The sequence below is a fragment of the Muntiacus reevesi genome, chromosome 6 (assembly GCF_963930625.1).
Source record: "Muntiacus reevesi chromosome 6, mMunRee1.1, whole genome shotgun sequence".
Taxonomy (NCBI): Eukaryota; Metazoa; Chordata; class Mammalia; order Artiodactyla; family Cervidae; genus Muntiacus; species Muntiacus reevesi.
The window spans coordinates 111719792-111742266 of NC_089254.1; the positions used below are offsets into that span (position 1 = coordinate 111719792).

The 22475-nt window shown below is 44.3% G+C and overlaps 1 protein-coding gene across 2 annotated transcripts in view; it reads right to left on the minus strand.

Moving 5' to 3' along the window:
* Window positions 1–22369, minus strand: part of LMBR1 (limb development membrane protein 1) — a 133953-nt gene extending 111584 nt beyond the window's left edge. For both annotated transcript variants that reach the window (XM_065939572.1, XM_065939568.1), the window contains exon 1: window positions 22078–22369. In XM_065939572.1, coding sequence (XP_065795644.1) covers window positions 22078–22153 — 76 coding nt within the window. In that variant the 5' untranslated portion in view covers window positions 22154–22369. The remainder of the gene's footprint in view (window positions 1–22077) is intronic.
* Window positions 22370–22475: the final 106 nt, after the last annotated feature.

The window sequence follows — 22475 nt, forward strand, 5'->3', positions numbered from 1 at the left end:
GCGACAGGGTTCAATACTTGGTCCAGAAGACACAGGTGCCATGGAACCACTAAGCCCAACACCCTCGCGCTGAGCCCAGGAGCTGCAAGCACTGAGCCTGAGCGCTAGAGTCCGCGAGGCTCAGCCGCTGAGCCCATGGGCTGCAATCGCTGAAGCCCGAGCGCCTGGAGCCCACGCCCCACGAGAGAACCCACCACAGTGAAAAGCCCATCTGCCACAACGAAGAGCAGCCCCTGCTCACCGCAACTAGAGAAAGCCCACACAGAGCAACAAAGACCCCACGCACAACCAAAATCCAAAAAGAATTTTTTTTTAATTTTTTAAAATTTATGTACCATGGTTATACAAACAAGAGGCCTCACAAACCATTGTGAGGGTAAGGATTATTCAATAACTATACCACATATCAAAACAAACAGCAGGTGCACAAAAAAGCTTTTCAATATTAAAGTCCTTTAATTTTTATCTTATCTCTGGTATGGCAGGCAAAAAAGATGGGTGAAGGAATGGGAGACCCCATGACAGTTAACGACTAAGTATGCTTGAAATAAAGGCTTAACGCAACTGTGGACCATACCAGAAATATTTTGAAGACTCTCAAATGAAACCACTCCAGGGGATGATAAAGCCAAGATATCTCCCTTGTGCATGGATTTCTGAAGGAGGGCGGGTGGCCGTAAGACGGAGAACGACCTTGGACTAGGCAGCAAATAGCCACTGAGCAGGGTAGTGACGTGACCTAACACACTGCAAAGGGTTCAGTCCAGTCACAGTGTGGGAACTAAACTAGGAGGGGAGCGACAGGAGCAGGGAGAACCACCAGTCACAGTGTGGAAACTAAACTAGGAGGGGAGTGACAGGAGCAGGGAGAACAACCAGTCACAGTGTGGAAGATAAACTAGGAGGGGAGCGACAGGAGCAGGGAAGAACAACCAGGCACAGTGTGGGAACTAAACTAGGAGGGGAGCGACAGGAGCAGGGAGAACAACCAGTCAGTGTGGAAGATAAACTAGGAGGGGAGCGACAGGAGCAGGGAGAACAACCAGGCACAGTGTGGGAACTAAACTAGGAGGGGAGCGACAGGAGCAGAGAGAACAACCAGTCACAGTGTGGGAACTAAACTAGGAGGGGAGCGACAGGAGCAGGGAGAACAACCAGTCACAGTGTGGAAGATAAACTAGGAGGAGAGCGACAGGAGCAGGGAGAACAACCAGTCACAGTGTGGGAACTAAACTAGGAGGGGAGCGACAGGAGCAGGGAGAACAACCAGTCACAGTGTGGGAACTAAACTAGGAGGGGAGTGACAGGAGCAGGGAGAACAACCAGTCACAGTGTGGGAACTAAACTAGGAGGGGAGATGACAGGAGCAGGGAGAACAACTAGTCACAGTGTGGGAACTAAATTAGGAGGGGAGCGACAGGAGCAGGGAGAACAACCAGGCACAGTGTGGGAACTAAACTAGGAGGGGAGCGACAGGAGCAGAGAGAACAACCAGTCACAGTGTGGGAACTAAACTAGGAGGGGAGCGACAGGAGCAGGGAGAACAACCAGTCACAGTGTGGAAGATAAACTAGGAGGAGAGCGACAGGAGCAGGGAGAACAACCAGTCACAGTGTGGGAACTAAACTAGGAGGGGAGCGACAGGAGCAGGGAGAACAACCAGTCACAGTGTGGGAACTAAACTAGGAGGGGAGTGACAGGAGCAGGGAGAACAACCAGTCACAGTGTGGGAACTAAACTAGGAGGGGAGATGACAGGAGCAGGGAGAACAACTAGTCACAGTGTGGGAACTAAATTAGGAGGGGAGCGACAGGAGCAGGGAGAACAACCAGTCACAGTGTGGAAGATAAACTAGGAGGGGAGCAACAGGAGCAGGGAGAACCACCAGTCACAGTGTGGAAGATAAACTAGGAGGCGAGCGACAGGAGCAGGGAGAACAACCAGTCACAGTGTGGAAGATAAACTAGGAGGCGAGCGACAGGAGCAGGGAGAACAACCAGTCACAGTGTGGGAACTAAACTAGGAGGGGAGCGACAGGAGCAGGGAGAACCACCAGTCACAGTGTGGAAGATAAACTAGGAGGGGAGCGACAGGAGCAGGGAGAACAACCAGTCACAGTGTGGGAACTAAACTAGGAGGGGAGCGATAGGAGCAGGGAGAACAACCAGTCACAGTGTGGGAACTAAACTAGGAGGGGAGCGACAGGAGCAGGGAGAACAACCAGTCACAGTGTGGGAACTAAACTAGGAGGGGAGCGACAGGAGCAGGGAGAACAACCAGTCACAGTGTGGGAACTAAACTAGGAGGGGAGCGACAGGAGCAGGGAGAACAACCAGGAGTCAGTCAGTAATCCAGAGGCAAGGTCACCTAAACTCTGCAGTGCAGGTGATGAGGAGCGAGGTTTCGAAAGCAAACTTGACAGGACTCGCAGGGATAAACACCGAGCTCTTGGCCTGAGAAACTAGAGAGACAGAGTTGCCATTTCCTGAGTCAGGGAAGATTACAAGAGGTGTAGTTCTGGGGTAGAAATAAGAAGTAGAGTTTACACTGTCTAATTTTAAACATATATTATTCACCCAGGAGAGAAGTTGAATGGGCAGTTGGATATAAAAATCTGTGCAGTCCAGGGGGAGAGGCCAGGCTCAGGGTAAGAAAAGACTCAGCAGCAGGAGACAGTATCTAAAGCCGTCAGACTAGGTGAGCTTTCCACTGTAGTGGGGAGCGTAGGAGAGAAGAGAAGTCTGAGAACAGAGCCCTGGGCTCTCCAGTATTTAGAAGCCAGCTTGACAGAAGGAAACAGCAAAAGCTGATGGAGAAGCAGCGGTAAAGAAGAGACCGATGTACTGAAAGCCAAGTGAAGAGAGTTTATCTAGTAAAACAGAATTATCGACCGTGTCAAATGTTGCTGACAGGTCAAGTAAGATGAGGACTCAGAATTGACAACTGGATTTAGCAACATGGAGGTCATGGGCGACCTTGACAAGAGCTGTTTTTCTGAAAGGGTGGAGGCAAAACTCTGACTGAAATGAAATGAATCAAGAAGGGAGAAAAACTGGAACAAAATGAAAGTGGCTCTTTTCAGGAGTTTTATAATAAAGGGCAGCAAACAAAGGAAATGTGAAACAGACTGTTGAGAGGAATTTTTTTAACATGAGAGAAGTTACACAATTGTTGGAGTGATCTACTGCTTACTCACTAATGCAACAAAGGCAGAATCTCTGAAGAAAGGTACTCAAGTTGAGGGGCCACAGACACAAATTTATGCACAGTAAAAAGGAAGAGGAGGAAAGGCAGGAGCCGAGAACATCTGAGTCCCATTGCAGGCCGGAAGTAGATGGTGGTAGCAGCGTGAAATGGTTTCTATTTCCTCAGTGAAAGAGAAGCAAGCACATCAAATGAATCACCCATGAGGGTGGGGCAAGACATATGCACATCACACAGGATAATCGGAGGTAAATGTAGTGGAGAAACACCACAGAAGTGGTGTTTAAAGTTTAAACAAATGTTTAAAGAAATGGTCCTTAACGTTCCAGGCAAGCCCAAGCCAAAACTCGAAGCAATACAGGAAGCCTGACGATGCTACACAATGTGAGACGAGAGCTTGATCCTTAGATGCTGAGGCAGGTGTAGGCTGAGCTCCCATGACCCATCACAGGCGTGATGACTGGAAAAGGTACCTGTCTCACTGTATTCTCACTGTTCATTGAACCCATGGTAGGCCAGGCGCAAGCGGGGAAGCGGGAGGACAACTCAAGGAGTCGCAGGAACCGCAGGCACATTTGTGATCTCCTGACTGGCAGGGCAGCCGCTGCAGCGGACGTGCGGTCCCCTCCTCTCGTGGTTGGCCCAGCGGACATGCCGAAACACAGCCAGGACATACGGTAAGGGCTCGTTCAGGAGGAGCTCATATACGCTTTCAGAACAACAGTGGCCGGTGGCCAGGCGGGCCCATCGTGGTGTGCACGTGCAGTGCTGTCCGTGAGCTCAGCTGTTACACAAGCACGTATTTACAACACGTGGGACCAGGGAGCCTGACCACTGCCACCTGGCCAGCTGCTCTCTCCCTGCACTCCACCCCCGCAGGGCCTCTCACTGCACAATCTACATGCAGCCGATGCTCCGCAGTGTTCCCCTGGCGAGTAGCCTGGACCTCACAGACAGGCCTCCACAGCACACGGCGCTAGGTCTGGGACAGGCCTCCACAGTACACTGTTCCAGCTCTGGGACAGGCCTTCACAGTATACCTCTGCACCAGTCAGCCCACATTTGTATCCATGTACATGGGCTTCCCTTGTAGCTCAGCTGGTAAAGAATCTGCCTCCAGTTCAGGAGACCCAGGTTTGATTCCTGGATTGGGAAGATCCCCTGGAGAAAGAAATGGCAACCCACTCCAGTATCTTTGCCTGGAAAATCTCATGGACAGAGGAGCCTGACGGGCTGCAGCCCATGGCATCGCAAAGAGTTGGGCACGACTGAGTGACTAACACTTATCCCAGAGGGGGCCCCTCCCAGCTCAGGCCCCCTTCGGGTTCTTCACACTTTCAAAATGGGGTCTCCCATGCTATCCTGCCACTTCTCTCAGTAAGGACCCACAAAACCCTCCACGGGCACCGTGCCCACCCCTTCACCTTCAGAGAGGGGACTTCTGTGGCGTTCGCAGCTCACATCACGAGTCTGTGTCTCCGGGGTCACGGCCCACATGGCGAGCCTGCATGCCCGCCCAACCTCTTGCTGTGGGCACGGACACTGCCGGCCCACTCCCAGCTGCACAATGGGCCTCACTAACAGGCAAGGATCTGCAGTCTCGCGAAGTTCTACACGCTCGGTCTCAGTGAGGGGTGAATGGTGATAGACGCCAACCAGTCTATTTCGTCCCCAGAACAAATGATACCGTTCACCCCTGATTCCAGATTCACAAAAGCCATGCTGCCAAGGGTTCCCCTTGGCTTTGCCGAAACCACTTACCCAAGTTGACCAACTCCACCTGAGCATATGGTTGATACATCGTGAACTCAGTCACACTGGGGGCCACTTGAGGATGCCCCCTCGAGGATGTCCCTTGGGCCACAGGCTTCTCATGCTTCCCTTTCTGCTGCACCACAGGCCTCATTGCCAACCAGGGACGCGCGGGTCTCACAATGCTCGTGGTCACGGTCACTCATGACTTCCCTGCCAGAGGAGCTGGGTCTTCAGGGCATGCATCTCATGCTCCAGCGCACGCAGACGCTGCTCCAGCGAGTCTCTGCAACTCGTGCAGCCGTGCAGCATCACAGCGGGCACCGTCCACACCCGCCTTCAGGGCGGTCGGGAGCACCCACCACAGAGTGCCAGTGAGAGAGCTCCCTTCAGGCAGGCTGGTAAGGAGTCCAAGCAGAAGGCCCCTTTAAGGAGGAGGCAGACATTCTTTCTTTTCCACATTTTTTTTGTCTTAGACACATACAGTATCTCTTGTTCAAGGACAGGCTTTTTTGGAACTCAGAAAGTACGTTAACGGAGAAAGTCTGGGTAAAACTTCCACAGCCTTGAGCTCTGGGTTAACCGGTTCCTTCTGGCTAATCTTGTGCTGATGTCATCCCAGGATGTATGTTACAGGAAAGGGTCTGGGCAAAATTTTTACAGCCTTCAGGTATTTTTTTCTATTCTCAGCAGCTAGCAGAAAAGTATACAATGCTCTGCTTAAACTAGCAAAGAAGGTAATCTTTCTACCCCCTTCTTATGTCTATGTCAGAAGCTTTTTCTGTCACAATCACTCTAATAAAATTTCTACTACACAAAGCTCTGAGTGACTGAGACTGTCTTTGGTCCCAGAGTTAAATCTTCTTCGGAGACCACAAATCTGGTGGAAAACCGTTCACTGCACGTGTAAGCTATCACTACCATCCTGGGGGCTCATCTGGAATCCCAAGACAAGGTACAGCTACCATCCTGGGGGCTAAGCTATAAGCTACCACCAGCAGCAGGCCATGCCACCTCGTTGAGCAAACGGGAACTCCCCGCCTGTAACACCTTCTAAATGGTAACCAGTGAACCGTCCACTGCTTCCCAGTCTCCCACCAGGGGCCACGCCGAGAGGACCTCGGCCACCTGGTACCACATGCTCTGTGGTGGCCACTGGCTTCCTCCATCCACTGGAGCCTCAGGCTCCTCTACCTGCTGGGTATCCTGCTGACTACGCCAACTGTCCCGCTGTTCACACTGTTTGCTGAACCCAGGGTAGGCAAGGTGCGAGCGGGGAAGCTGGAAGGAAGCTCGAGGGGCTGTAGGAACTGCAGACATGTTTATTCTCTAATGGCAGGCCCAGCAACCATAAGGCAGTCATAATGCACACACAAGGGCTCTTCAGGTAGAGCTTACATATGTTTACAGGACAAAAGGGGCCCACGACCAAGCGGGTACCTCGAGCCGCGCCTGTGCATTGCTGTAAGTGCTCTGGGCTGTTACATAACCATGTACTGACAAAACGGGGGCAAGAACGAGAGGCTCTAGGGCAAGAGAGCCTGACCATCACAACCTGGCCAATTACTCTTTCCCTACCATACCCTGTGCTCTCTCCTCCCCTTTATGGCCTCTACTTGTGGACTTGCATTTTTCACCACCACTCACTCACTCTTCCAACCACTTAGCTCACTTCACACCCACCGAACAACTCAAAGCACTTCTGGCAGCAGTCAGTGATGAACCAGCAGCCAAACCACACTTCATGATTTCACCTGCCCTTGAAGCAGCACCTCGACAGCAGCGATCTTCCTCCTTCTCTGACTCTGCTCCCAGACTCCATCACTAACTGGCTTCCCCTTTCCTGCCGGCCTTCAAACATTCTTCTTGTCTGTGATTTCTGAGTAGAGCCAGAATCTTCTCCCAGGGTTTTAACCACCATGCCTCAGAAACCCCTAGACCACTGTTTGAGAACCACTGGTTTAGGGTATCACCAAGAGTGAGTGAAATAATGGGCCATAAAACCTCAGTAGATTGGGAGAAAAGTGAACCCAAGTGATGGACAGGAGTGGACATGCCAATCCAGAGTTCCCAGGAAAGAAGCAGCTGCAGAAAAAAGACTTGCCCAAGGAAGTTGGAAGAATAGAAAGCTGTGATTAAAGCATGCTTCAGGATTTTTTTTTTAATTAGTAAGTAAAGCTGGTAGTAGAAGAGTAGTCTCAGGAGTCCCAAGATGTTTTTGCAGCGAAGTGGTAGATGAGAAGTCATGAACATTAATGAACAAACAGAAATCGAGGAGCCAAAATGCATGGCATGAGATGGAAAAGACTAATGAAAAGCAACCCATCTGAGAGTAGAGTAAGGTTAACAATTATAAAAACAAATGTACATTTTACTACTTTGGAAATAAAAGTTTCTATGAATATAAACTGTATCAGACTGGAACAAAACAATCACAGAACTGGTTAGACTATTTCTCTAGCTCCAAAGATGGGACCAGGAGCAGGTGTTCCTTCTCAAATGAGCACATCTTTAGCACAGACAGACCCACAGGGGCGCATAAAATGAGAACAAGGCACAGCGGTGCCTCCTATTCTCCTCCCTCCAGAGGGACAAAAGGAAATGCCTAACCAAAAAAGGAGTCACCACAGCTCCTCAGCTCTAAAGGTGAGGCGTGCTGGTGAAAAGGGAGAGGACGGCCCCGAGGGCCCCCTGAGAAGATGAGCTCCTCTCCCCCAGACAGGAGGGGAGCACAGGGCTAACCGAACCTGCGACAGCAACACGTGCACCTCAGCTCTCTGCCAGTTGCCCCAAAGCAGCCCTCACTGGGGCCACACGGCCTCAGTCCTGATGCTGAACAAGAATGGCTAGGCATCTGGGAGCTGAGTTCCCAGTCACGGTAATCTAATAGAGGTATTCCTAAAGTTTGCCTTATATCACTTCAGCTTTTGGAAAGAAAAAAAAGTAAAAAGTGAAAATCTCCTTCAGCTTAGCATGTCTTACTAAGCATTACAGAGGTGGTTTCCACCCCAACTGTGAGCAGCCCCACCCAGCTCCTTCCTCCCCGGGGACCACACTCAGCTTCTCAGCATTGAGTCGTCACAGCTGTGAACGGTGTCTGTGAGCATCTGGGCTTCATCGATTTATTTTGTGTGTCTGTGAGCAAGTGACTGCTTCTCTGCTCTGTGCCATTTCAGCTTAGGAAGGCTTTCCTAGGACACTTTTTCTTTCACAAGTTGGGAAAAATCTATAATATTAAATTGTTACAAGCAAATATACTTAAATTCCAGGTGAAGGATTTGAACCTAAATTCAAACTAGTGCATTAGAATCAAACTGTACTACGAGTTTTTCATTTAAGACTGATGGGCTTCTGCTAATTTAAGATGACTATAGGAACAAATATCGTAAGAGTAATGGGTACAAATGGGCTCAAGGAGAGCTACCACTGAAGGGTTTCTAACAAAATCCTGGGAGAGGAAACAAGTAAACTGTAACTAAGCCAATAATCTCATCCTATAGCAGAGCAACAGACCTGGCTTTATCTTAAAGTTGCAAAGTCAGAAATCAGAGATGCTCAGTATCCTTTAAGTGAACCAAAAGGTAACGAAAATTAAAATTATAATTCTTTCAAATTACCTTAAGAGCCAGACTATGTAGTAAAACACAAGAAAACACAAACAGTTACAAAAATAATAACATAATAAAGATGAAACATACTAAAATCATAATTGTAAATAAAACAAACTACTAAAAGGAAACTCTCAGATTAAGACATAGCTAAAATAAAGTGACTCAGAGGCTTGAAAAGAGAACAATAAACAAAAACACACCAAGTGGATGCTAACAACAAAGAAAGTTACAATGTCACTTTCTTTCCCCCTCAGACAAGGCTGCCTTAAGACAAAGTCTTAAGACAAACTGGGGCACTCTGTCGACAATGGGATAACCCATAATGAGGAAATAATCTTCATGCACCAAAAGGCCCAGCACCAAAATACATTTTTAAAAACCAAATATGCAACAAATAATAAAGCACTACCTTGCGAGCATGCTAAATCACTTCAGTTAGTCATATCCAACTCTTTGCGACCCCATGGACTGTAGCCCACCAGGCTTCTCTGTCCATGGGATTCTCCAAGCAGGAATACTGGAGTGGGTTGCCATGCCCTCCCTCCAGGGGATCTTCACAACCCAGGGACTGAACCCAGGTCAATCCGCATTGCAGGCGGATTCTTTACTGACTGAGTCACCAGAGAAGCCCCAAGTGCCCCATATTCTAGCACTCCACTTCCCAAGCCCCTCACAACTGTGAGAAAATTCTGGCTCTGTGGATTTGCCTATTTTGGATATTTAATATAGAAGAATCATACAATATCTGACTTTTTGTGTCTGACTCCTTTCACTAAGCATGTTTTCAAAGTTAAACCATGTTGCAACATGTATAAATACATCATTCCTTCAGACTTTTTATAGAAAACTAAACCCCTATTTGATGAAAAACACATTGTGTTCTTGCTGCTAGCAGCTACAAGCATTCTGTTCAGATATACTTTCATATGTACACAAGGATATATGTACAAAGATGTTTACTGCTTCACTGTAATTGCAACAAACCACCTTTTAAAACAAAGAAGACAAATGACCAGTGCTCTATTTCCACAATTAATTTGAATACAAAACACATGCTAATATCTACTCTTCTAACAGTTACTAACTAGCCCTATCACAATAAATTGCCCAATGTCTTTCCATTTGTGCTTCAACAAAGAAAAAACAGTATTTCCTCACAAAAAAAATAACATTGAGACATTTAACAAGGAGTAAATATTCCAGCTCTTAAGATGAACACAGCAAATTTCTAGTTCATTAATGTCATCTACAATATTACACTTTATTACTTGTTCTTCAGATTTTTCAGATTCTATACATTGTTACAATGCAAGTCAAGAGCAAAAAGTTCTTTAAATCCATCCTGAAACCCGTTTGAGAAAACACAAAGGAAGGACAGCATTACTTGTCCTCCTGGCTCTTCCTCCCACTCATAGCCATTCTAACCACACAGCCTCCCTGCTCCTGAATCCCCACAAATCCCTCGTTCACAAGTTGTAGCACGGCAATGATTTCTACTAAATGCTTCACGGAAATAAAACTTGTCTCCTAAATCTCCTAAACTATGTCTAATATAATATTTAATATATTTTAGGTATATTGGAGGTACCAACACAAATAGGAACGATCTTGACAATCTCCTGAATCCTGCTGACTGCCTTGATAAATAATTCTAAAATAAACTGAGTAAATCACACTCCCTTCCCACTGCTAATTCCTCAGCCTCAATCAGGTATGATCAGGGAAAAGGGAACACACTCTGAATTGGATGAAAGTTGAGAGTTTAGATGAGACTGAACTCAACTGTTGAATATGTGAAAGTGACTATAAAGCTGTGTGATGAGCCCCAAGTTGTCAAAGATCCAACAGAGCACCGTTGCAAGTAGCAGGAGGAGAATATTCAGCTTCTTTATAACTGTTTCCAGGACAGCATGTTACAAAACAGAGACATCACTTGGCCGACAAAGGTCCATATAGTCAAAGCCATGGTTTTTCCAGCAGTCATATATGGATGTGAGAGTTGGACCATAAGGAAGGCTGACCACCAAAGAATTGATGCTTTTGAACCGTGGTACTGTAAAGAGATCAAACCAGTCAACAATCCTAAAGGAAATCAACCCTTAATATTGGAAGGACTGATGCTGAAGTTGATGCCCCAATGCTTTGGCAACCTGATGCAAAGAGTCGACTCACTGGAAAAGACCCTGAAGCTGGGAAAGACTGAGGGCAAGAGGAGATGACAGAGGGCGAGATGGTTGGATGGCATCACTGACTCGATGGACATGAATTTGAGCAAACTCTGGGAGATGGTGAAGGACAGGGAAGCCTGGCGTGCTGCAGTCCATGGGGTCGCTAAGAATCAGATACAACTGAGCAAGTAACACTTTTCATAGGTATTTCGTGGATGTCCTTTACCAAGTTGAGGAAGTTTCCCTCTACTTCCAGTTTACTGAGAGTTTTTATTGTGAATGGATGCTGAATTTTGTCAAATGCTTTTTCTGGATCTACTGATACCATCTTACAAGGTTTCTTCTTTAGTCTGTTGATGTGATGGACTACATTAAGTGGTTTTTGTAGTATAATTCCAACAGTGTGTAGTTCTTTTATACACTGCTGGAATCCATTTACTAGTATTTTCTTGTAGAACTGTGCATTTATGCTCATGAGAGGTATCAGTCTGTAGTTTTCCTTTATTGCACTGTCTTTGTCCGGTATTAGGGTAATGCTGGCCTCAGAGAATGAGTTGGGGAGTTTTCCCTCTGCTTCTATTTTCTCTAAGAGATTGCAGAGAATTTATATCACTTCTTCCTTAAATATTTGGGAGAATTCACCAGCCAAACAATCTGGCATTGGTTTTGGAAGGTTAACAGCTGATTCAAGTTCTTTAGTAGATACAGACCTACTCTATCTGCTTTTCCTTGTGTGAGCTCTGGGAAACTGCATCTTTGAAGGAATTTGTTCATTTCATCTAAGTTTTCAAATCTGTGGGCACAGAAATGTTCATAATATCCTGCAGTATCATTTCAATGCTAATGGAATCATCTGCAATAGCTGCTCTTTCATTTCTGATTCTAGTAATTTGTGTTTTTCCTGTTTATCTTAGTTAGCCTCAGTTCAGTTCAGTTTAGTCGCTCAGTCACGTCCGACTCTTTGGGACCCCATGGACTGCAGCATGCCAGGCTTCCCTGTCCATCACCAACTCCCAGAGCCTGCTCAAACTCATGTCCATGGAGTCAGTGACGCCATCCAACTATCTCATCCTCTGTCGTCTCCTTCTCCTCCTGCCTTCAATCTTTCCCAGTCTCAGGGTCTTTTTCAATGAGTTCTTCGCATCAGGTGGCCAAAGTATTGCAGTTTCAGCTTCAGCATCAGTGCTTCCTATGAATATTCAGGACTGGTTTCCTTTAGGGTTTCTTTTCCTTTCCAAGTACTTCAGGGCTTCCCAATTATATTTGCATTACTAATCTGTAGTTTAACCGGACTGTGGTGTGAGAGCAGACGTTGTGTGGTTTCCATACTTTTAAGGTGTGTTATAAAGTGTGGTTCATCTTGGTGAATGTTCCATGCAAGCTTGAGAAGAATGTACATTGTGCTATTGTTAGATGAAGGAGTCTATAAATGTCAATTAGATCCAGCTGACTGGTGGTATTATTTAGTTTAACTATATATGTATATACTTAACTAATTTTCTGCCTACTGCATCTGCCAGTTACCACTACAGGGGGTGTTGCGGTCTGCAGCTATGTTAGTGGATTTGTCCATTCCCTTAGGCAGGTCACTCAGTCTCTGCCTTGTGTATCTTGACGCTCTGCTGTTACACGCACACACTGAGGACTGTTAGGTCCCTTAGGAAAGCTGACCCTTCATCATCATGCATTGCCCCTTTTATTCCTGACAACCTTCGGTGCTCTGAAGCCCACCATGTCTGAAACTAATGCAGCTGCTCCAGCTCTCTTGATTGGTTCACACGGTGTATCTTTCTGTATCCTTTTACTTGTAATGTGTGTGTGTGTGTGCGTGTGCGCACGTGCGTGTGCACACGCGTGCACACAGACACAGTCATATCCAATTCTTTGCGACCCCATGGACTGTAGCCCACCAGGCTTCTCCGTCCATGGGATTCTCCAGGCAAGAATACTGGGGTGGGTTGCCATTTCCTACTCCAAGGGATCTTTCCCACCCAGGGATTGAACCCAAGTCTTTCACATCTCCTGCATTGGCAAATTGATTCCCTACCACCAGCACCACCCAGGATAATACACTTTTAATATATCTGTACCTTTATATTTAGTGGATTTCTTATAAACAATGTACAGCTGCGGTTTTTAATTCACTCTGACAATCTTTCTTTTAGCTGACTTATTTACATCATTAAAGTAACCACTGATATTGTTGTTTTAATATTTACCATAGTTTTAACAATTTTCTATTCATTGACCATGCTGTTTAGATTTTTGTCTTTAGTCTTTTTCTGCCATCTCTGGTTTTAACTGAGGATTTTATGTGATTCTATTTTCTCTCTTCTGTCAGTCTAACAGTTATACTTCTTTTAAAATATTTTTGTTGGCTGCCCTAGAATTTACAATTAAATACACTATATTGCTTCATAGGTAGTGGAGCTACCTTACAGTGTTTTCCCAATTCCTTTACCCTATAACATTACTGTCATTCATTTCACTTATCCACAAGCTAATCACTGGATACACTGGTGCTATCACTTTCAATAAATTGTTATATGTTGGATCAAAAATAAGAAGTTTATTTAACCTTAATTTATTCTGAATACTCTTTCTTTCTTTATGTAAATCTGAGTTTCTTACCTAAATAATTTTCCTTCTCCCTGAAGAACTACGTTTACAATTTCTTGTCAAGCAGGTCTATTAGCAACAACATACCTCATTTTTGTTTGTAATATATAGCACAGGGAACTATCGTAAATATCTTATAATAACCCATAATAGGGCTTCCCTGGAGGCTCAGGGTTAAGGAATCCCCTGGAGAAATGACAACCCACTCCAGTGTTCTTGCCTGGGAAATCCCATGGACAGAGGAGACTTGCGGGCTACAATCTGTGGGGTTGCAAAAGAGTCGGACGTGACTTAGTGACTAAACAACAACAATAACCTATAATGGAAAAGAATCAGAAAAAGAAAAGATATAACTGAATTACTTAGCAGTACTAACTGATTGAAACTAATACAAGATTACTGTAACCTTAATAGCATTTTCCCCTGCTTTTTGACTATGAAAATTGTATTTTCATTTTGCACTGGGCCGCAAAACTTAGGTAGCCAGCCCTGGAAAAATCTGAAAACATGGAACTTCCTGGAGAGCAACTACAGAATATGAAGGAAAAAGTTCCCATCACCTCGTTCTTTTAAGATCTAGACATTAAGTTAACTAACAAAGCTACATCAAATTCTGTTAGTAACTAGTAGAACTCTGAAACTGGCTAGCAACTCACAGCCAGGTACTCCCAGCTAGGACTTGATGATTCTCCCATGGAAAATAAACAACTTCAAAGAACATTAGCATCAGAGAAGGCCACGCTATGACCGTAATGGATAAAGAATAAATAAGACCACTCTGTAGTTATGTCTGAAAGAAGACAAAAAGTGTGAACTCTGTCCAAATCATAAAAATGACAAACACTCCTCACCCTGGCTAACACGAATGACTCGCATCTTTACCAACTGCGCATGAGCCTCACTCAAAGCTTTTTTCACTCTGTGTGCTCAGTTGCTCAGTCGTGTCCAACTCTTTGCTACTCCATGGATTGTAGCCTGCCAGGCTCATCTATTCATGGAATTTTCCAGGGAAGAATATTGGAGTGGTTTGCCATTTCCTATTCCAGGGGCTTTTCCTTCTAGATATGATCTATTAAGAGGTACAGTCATAGGGTTTTCCTGGTGGCTCAGTAATAAAGAATACACCTGCCAAAGCGGGAGACAGAGGTTTGATTCCTGATCCAGGAGGATCCCACATGCCTCAGGGCAACTAAGCCCGTGTGTGCCACAACTATTGAGCCTGTGCTCTAGACCCAAGGAACTGCAACTACTGAGCCCCCAGCGGCAACTACTGAAGCCTGAGCACCCTAGAGCCTGTGATCTGCAGCAAGAGAACCACTGCAATGAGAAGACTGTGCACCGCAACTAGAGTAGCCCCCACGCTCCCCAACTAGAGAAACGGCTTTGCAGCAAAACACACGCAACACAGCCAAAAATAAACAAACACATGTTTTAAAAGATTAATCTAATTCTGTGCACCTGAGGTCCAAAAGAAAAAGGAAATAAAAAGACAGCAAAGAGAAGAAAGGAAATGGATCATTACCACCTCATAGTAGCAGCTAAATGTGACCATTTTAGTAACTGACAAGAGAACTCTGAGATATTCATAGTATTACAAATTCTTAATACGAAAGTAAGATTATTACATGAGCTTTTAAAAATTAAATACTATACCACATACAAAAAACTAACTCAAAGTGGATCAAAGAGCTCAAAAATGTCAGTTAAAACTATACAACTCTTAGAAGAAAACATAAGGGAAAATCTTCATAGCACTGGATTTGGCAATAATTTCTTGGATAGAACACCAAAACTACAGGCAACAATGACAAATAAATAAATAAATAAACAGGGCTTCAACAAAATTTAAAACGTTAGTCCACCAAAGAACACTATAAATAGAGTAAAAAGGCAACCCACGGAATGGAAGAAAACATTTTCAAATCACAAAGGAATTAATATCCAAAAAATATAAAGAACTCCTAAAACTCAACAACAAAATAACCCAATTCAAAAATGGGCAAAGGACTTTAGATAGACATCTCTTCAAAGAAAATATACAAATGTCCAAAAGCACATGAAACAATGCTCAACATCACTAACCATCAGGGAAACAAATCAAAACCATAATGAAATAGCACTGCATACCTAGTAGGATAACTATTACTTTAAAAAAAAACAGAAAACAACATGTGTTGGTGAAGATACAGAGAAACTGAAACACTGGCATATTACTGCTAGGAATGTAAAATGGTTCAACCGCTGTGGAAAACATTATGGCACTCCTCAAAAAATTAAACATAGGATTACCATGAGATCCAGAAATTCAAATTCTGGGTAAATACCTAAAAGAATTGAAAGCAAGGCCTGGAACAAATATTCATACACCCATGTTCACAGCAGCATTATTCACGGTAGCCAGAAAACAACCCAAATGTCCCTTGATGGATGAACGGATAATCAAAACAAGGTTTGTACAAACAATGGAATTTTATCCAGCCTTAGAAAGGAAGGAAATTCTGACACATCCCTCAACATGGATGAAACCTGAAAACATCATGCTAAGTGAAATAAGCCAGACACAAAAGGACAAATATTGTATGACTCCACTTACATGAGTTACCTGGAATAGTAAAATTCAGAAAAACAGAAAGTAGAATGGTGGTTACCAGGCGCTGGAAGGAGAGAGGAACCAGGAGTTTCTGATCAAAGGGGATAGTTTCAGTTTGGAATGACGATAAAGTTCTGGAGAGGGATGGTGATGATTCCAACAATGCAAATGTATTTAGTGTCACTGAACAGCACACTTTAAAATGGTGAACTGTAAGTTATGTGTATTTTATCTTTTTGGCAAAACAAAAAAAAATTGAATAATTTAAAGAACTGGCACCATGGTAGTCAGAGAAGAAAACTAACAGGAATCCAAAGTGGAAAAGAAGTAAAACTGTCACTATTTGCAGATGACATGATATTATACATAGAAAATCATAAAGATGCTGCCAGAAAACTACTAAAGTTCATCAATGAATTAGTGAAGTTGCAGGATACAAAATTAACCCATTACTGGCCAGGGGATTTTTGCAGAAACTAATGCCTGTGGCTGGCAATTTTCTTTTGGCCAGTCAAAAATTGTGTTATTTCACTAACACTTTGCAGGTTATTACAATCAATAGTTACACCTGACACACCTGTAAACATTTCACCTTTCATGAAATGTTGTCTTTAATTCACAATTCTATAGAAGCAAAGGCTCATTCTCTCCATCATCATGAGTCTCATTTTCACTTTCCATATCAGAATCAATCACTAAGGTTTTCTGTCTTTTTGTTCATCCAACATTCACATCATCTGAATCAGAACTAAACTCTGAAGAATGATCATCTTCTGAAGCACTAGTATATATATTGCTTGAACAATCAGAGAAAATATCTGCATAAAATTCACTGAAAAATTCTTCACTCAAAATTTTGCAGTGCGTCATTTTTGAAAATTTTACGTTAAACACACGGTTGGAACAAAAACCTAACAAAGCCAAATGTGAATGATAATGACAATCATTAAGTTGTATAATGAACTCTTGATTAATTTTAAGCTCCAACAACTTTGCACAGTGATGTTAATTGTGTGTGTGTGTGTGTGTGTGTGTGTGTGTGTGTGTGTGTGTGTGAAAGTCAACCATTCGTGTCCAACTCTTTACAACCCCATGGACTATACAGTCCATGGAATTCTTCAGGCCAGAATACTGGAGTGGGTAGCCTATTCCTTCTCTGATGTTATTTATATCACTCTCTAAAAACCTATCAATACATCTCCAGTCAATAATGTTCAGGTAACAAAAGATATATTACTATATTTCCAGTTAATACACAGAAATCTCTTGCATTCCTATACATTAACAACAAAAGATAGAAACGAGAATTAAACACTTGGAAATAAACCTACCTAAGGAGGCAAAACACCTGTACTCTGAAAACTATAAGACACTGATGAAAGACGTCAAAGATGACACAGATGGAAAGATATATCAAGTTCTTAAATTGGAAGAATCAATACTATCAAAATGACTATTCTACCCAAGGCAATCTACAGATTCAATGCAATCCCTATCAAATTACCAATTTTGTTTTTCAAAGAACTAGAACAAAAAATTTTTTAATTTGTATGCTAACACAAGACCCCCAGTAGCCAAAGCATTCCTAAGAAAAGAAAATGGAGTTGGAGCAATCAGACTCCTTGACTTCAAATTATACTACAAAGCTATAGGAATCAAAACAATATGGTACTGGCACAAAAAACAGAACTATAGACCAATGGAACATAATAGAAGGCCCAGAAATAAATTTATGCATCTATGGTCAGTTAATCTATGACAGAAGAGACAAGAATCTAAAATAAAAAGGAATGAAATTAGAATATTCTCTAACACCATACAGAAAATAAACTCAAATGGATTAAAGGGCTATACATAATAAGGCTGATACTATAAAACTATTAAAAGAAAACATAGACAGAACACTCTCTGACATAAATCGCAGCAATATCTTTTTGTATCCACCTCCTAGAGTAATAAAAACAAACAAATGAGGCTTAAACTTAAAAGCTTTTACACAGCAAAGGAAACCATAAACAAAATGAAAAGACAACCCACAGAATGGGAGAAAATGTCTGCAAATGAAGCAATGGACAAGGGATTAATCTCCAAAATGTACAAAGAACTCATGGAGCTCTATATCAAAAGAGCAAACAACCCAATCTAAAAATGGGTGTGCTCAGTTGCTCAGTCATGTCTGACTCTTTGCAACCCTATGGACTGTAGCCTGTCAGGCTAATCTGTACGTGGGATTCTCCAGGCAAGAATACTAAAGTGGGTTGCCATTTCCTCCTCCAAAAGATGGGCAGAAGATCTAAATAGACATTTCTCCCAAGAAGACATACAGATGGCCAAAAAGCACATTATAAGATGCTCAATATCACTGATTATTAGAGAAATGTACATCAAAACTACATTTAGGCACCACCTCACACTGGTCAGAATGACCCTCATCAGAAAATCTGCAAACAGTAAATGCTGGAGAAGGTGCGGAGAAAACGGCACCCTCCTACACTGCTGGTGGGTATGTAAACTGGTGTGACCACTATGAAAAGCAGTATGGAGGTTCCTTAAAAACTAAACGTAACAGTACCATATGATCCAGCAATTCCATTGCTAGGCATATATCCAAAGAAAATCAGTTTGAAAAGACACATGAACCCCAATGTTCACTGCAGCACTATCTGCAATAACAAAGACATGGAAGCAACCTAGATATCCATCAACAGGGGAATGAATAAAGAAAATGTGGTATATACATATACAGTGGAATACTGCTGCTGCTGCTAAGTCGCTTCAGTCATGTCTGACTCTGTGCGACCCCACAGACGGCAATCCACCAGGCTCCCCTGTCCCTGGGATTCTCCAGGCAAGAATACTGGAGTGGGTTGCCATTGCCTCCTCCACAGTGGAATACTACTCAGCCATAAAAAAGAATGAAATAATGCCATATGCAGCAACATAGATGGACCTAGAGATTATCATACTAATTGAAGTCAGAAGGAGAAAGAAAAATATCATATTTCACTTATATGCGGAATCTTAAAAAAAAAAGATACAAATGAACTTATTTACAAAACAGAAACAAACTCACAGACTTCAAAAACAAATCTACTTTTAAAAATAAATGAAAAAAAAATTGGTGACAAGTCCTGGGGAAAATCAAGCATTTATACTCACTCTAAATATGAATACTTCAAGAAAGGAAAGCCAAAGACTGGAAATTCACTAAGCTTGGTCACTGTCTGCACTGGTTCTGCAGCAACAGAGTATATCTACCATCCAAGGGTCCTGGGCCAGGAGAGGTAGGGGTGAGGAGGAGCAGAACTAAGGAATTCTAAAATCAGTGTCAAAACTGACTTTTTTCTAGGATAGTGGACAAAAAAAAATAAAGCTCCTGGGTACTAAAATATGGGTACTTTTCCCAATCCAAATAAAAGAATATCTGATTAATCTAAAATACAGCCAAAACAGACCAATGGAACTGCATGGAGTTTGAATTAAATCCCACAAATATACAGTTACTTAATTTGTGATCGGGCTTCCCAGGTGATTCAGATGATAAAGAATCTGCCTGCAATGCAGGAGACCTAGGTTCAGTCCCTGAGTTGGGAAGATCCCCTAGAGAAGAGAATGGCAACCCACTGCAGTATTCCTGCCTGGAGAACTCTATGGACAAAAGGAGCCTGGCAGGCTACAGTCCATGGGGTCAAAAAGAGTTGGACACGACTGAGTGACTTCCAATTTGTGACTAAGGTCATAAATACTGCTGAAGCAATTGGACATCTAAGTAAGAAAAAAAAATACAACTCCTACTTTATAACATACACAAAAAATAAATCCCAGATGAACTGTAGGTTTAAATAGGAGGTAGTTGTTGTTCAGTCGCTGAGTCGTGTTCTACTATTCGCAACCCCATGATGGGAGTGCAGCATGCCAGACTCCCCTGTCCTTCACTATCTCCCGGAGTTTACTCAAACTCATGTCCCTTGAGTCAGTGATGTCATCCAACCAACTCATCCTCTGCCGCCCCCTTCTTCTTTTGCTTTATATTTTTCCTGGTATCAGGGTCCCCTCCAATGAGTCAGCTCTTCGCATCAGGTGGCCAGATGATAGGAGTATATCAATACAGCATTTAGAGAAAAGCACAAGAGAACATCTTCATAACCTTGGAGTAACCAAAGATTTTTTCAAACAGGACATAAAAAAATCACTAGTCATAAAAGAAAAAATTCTGATAAAGTGAACTATATTAAAAATTAAGAATGTCTGCTCATAAGATATCATTAAGTGAAAAGGAATCCACTGAAAGAAAAAAAGACTTACTATATAACCTATACATATATATAACTAAAGGATCATATCCAGAAAGCACAAAGAACTCTTGCAAGTCACGATTAAAAACATAAACATGTTTAAAAATGGGGAAAAAACCTGAAGACTCTTCACAAAAGATTTCCAAATGGCCAAAAAAAATATGAAAAGATGCTCAAATTCTTATCATCAGAGAAATGAAAATAAAATCTTTTGTGCAATAAATACCATGACACTTATCAGAATGGTTAAATTTTTTTTTAATGCTAAGTATTTGTACAGATGAGAAGCAAATCACACCTCTCCTACAGTGCCAGTGGAAGTGTAAATTGGTACAACCCACTTTGGCAAACTACTTAAAAGTATCTACTAACGATGAACAAACCCACAACCTATAATCTGAAAGTTCCATTCTTAAGTACAGACCTAACAAATGCATACACACATTCACCAAAAGCCATGTACAAGAATACTGGTAAACAGAACCTGAAAATAACTGAAGCGCCCACCAACAGTAAAATAAAAATAAACTGTGCTAGACTCACACAACTACAGCATTATGGATGAATTACAACCACATACAAGACAGAGGAATTTCACAAATGCTGATGAGTGAAAGAAATCAGATACAGAACAGTGCATACCATAAGGTTCCATGTATGTTAAGTTCAAAACTAAGCTCATCTGTTAAAGCCAGGACAGTGGTTCCTCTTGGTGGAACAGAGGAACCAGAGAAACCGGATGGGCCTCTGGGATGCTAGCCATATTGTTTCTCAGTCTGTGTTCAGGACTACAACAGTGTGTTTAAAGTGCTTCAGGTTGGGCATGGATGATTATGTACTTCTGTTTATTTCAGCTTCAAGTCACAAACTAAATATGCTGTATCAGAGTCCACCAGTTCAGACGTTTTATTTCTTTATTCCAAGGTATGACTTGGCAGAGTGTTCTCAATTTTCTAGATCAGTAACTACACAAACTAGGCAATTCTCAACCAGCATTTTCCACCTAAAACCAAGAGACTGACTGAGTTTGAGAGAAAGTAGTTAGAAGAAAGAAGAGGTAAACACAAATACCCCCAAATTTACATATTTTACATTGTTATGAAAACACAAATACACACAACCATAACGTGCTCCAGTGCAAACAGGAAAAGGTGAAAACATCAAAGTAGGTTGCTAAGGCCAAGCCTGTTTCCCGACCCCTGGTAGCAGCACAGAAGGACAGGGGACCAACAACGGATGACTCCCTTCAGATGCTGCTTCCAGGGCACAAAGGACTTCTGCTCGGGGCCCTCAATCCCATCGACCTTGGGTCTTCACACCCAAACGTCAGGTTTCGGAAAGGTGTGTGCTAACCAGGAAGAGGGAACCCGGCCGGGCTGCGGAGGTTCGCTCCTGGGCAGGTCTAGGAGACCAAGCTCGGCCCTTGCCCGGCGCCTGCGAGGGCCACCCAGGTCCTGCCGGGTACCAGACCGCACACTTGCCTACCTGCCGGGCCACGGGAGAGCCGGGCTATAGGGGAGCCGGGCCACGGGGGAGCCGGGCCACGGGGGTGCGGGCCACGGCTGCGGGGTGGGCTGCGGGGCCGTGGTCCACCGCCGGGAGGGTGACCGACCCAAGACGAGCCCGGGGCGAGCAGGACGCAGGTGGCACCGAAGCACTCCCGGGGGCGGACAGGTGACTAGACGGAACCGCGCCAGGATAGGGAGCGGGTAGGCGCGGGGGGGACGGAGCCCGGGGAAGAGGCGCGCCGCGGGGACCCTGAGGGAGGAGGGGAGGGCAAGGGAGGAAAGGTGGGCGGAGGCGGGGAGAGGCCGACGAGGCGGGCGGAGGGCGCTCACCGTGGACTCCCGCACTTGGCTGTGGAAGTGCTGCTCCCGCGCCGACACCTCGTCCTGCCCTTCCATCCTCCTTCATGCCCGCCGCCTCGCCGCCCGCGCGCTCCGCCGCACCATCGCCTACCGGCTCGACGGGCTGGACGGCCGCCCCGCCGGCCGGGACGGGAGTGGGCGGGCAGTCGACCGCTACACTGACGGTGACCACAACCCCGGCTGCTGCCACAGCCGCCGTCTCAACCACCGCCTGAGGAAAATCCGCTCGGTCTGCCGAGGGCTGGCGCCTCGCGGGCCGGGGCGGGGCGGGGGGCGGGGCTTGACGTCAGAGGAAGGCGCCGCGCGTCAGAGGAGAGAGCCGAGGGCCCCTGAGTGGGGCGTGAGGCCGGGGGCGGGGCCTGGAGGGT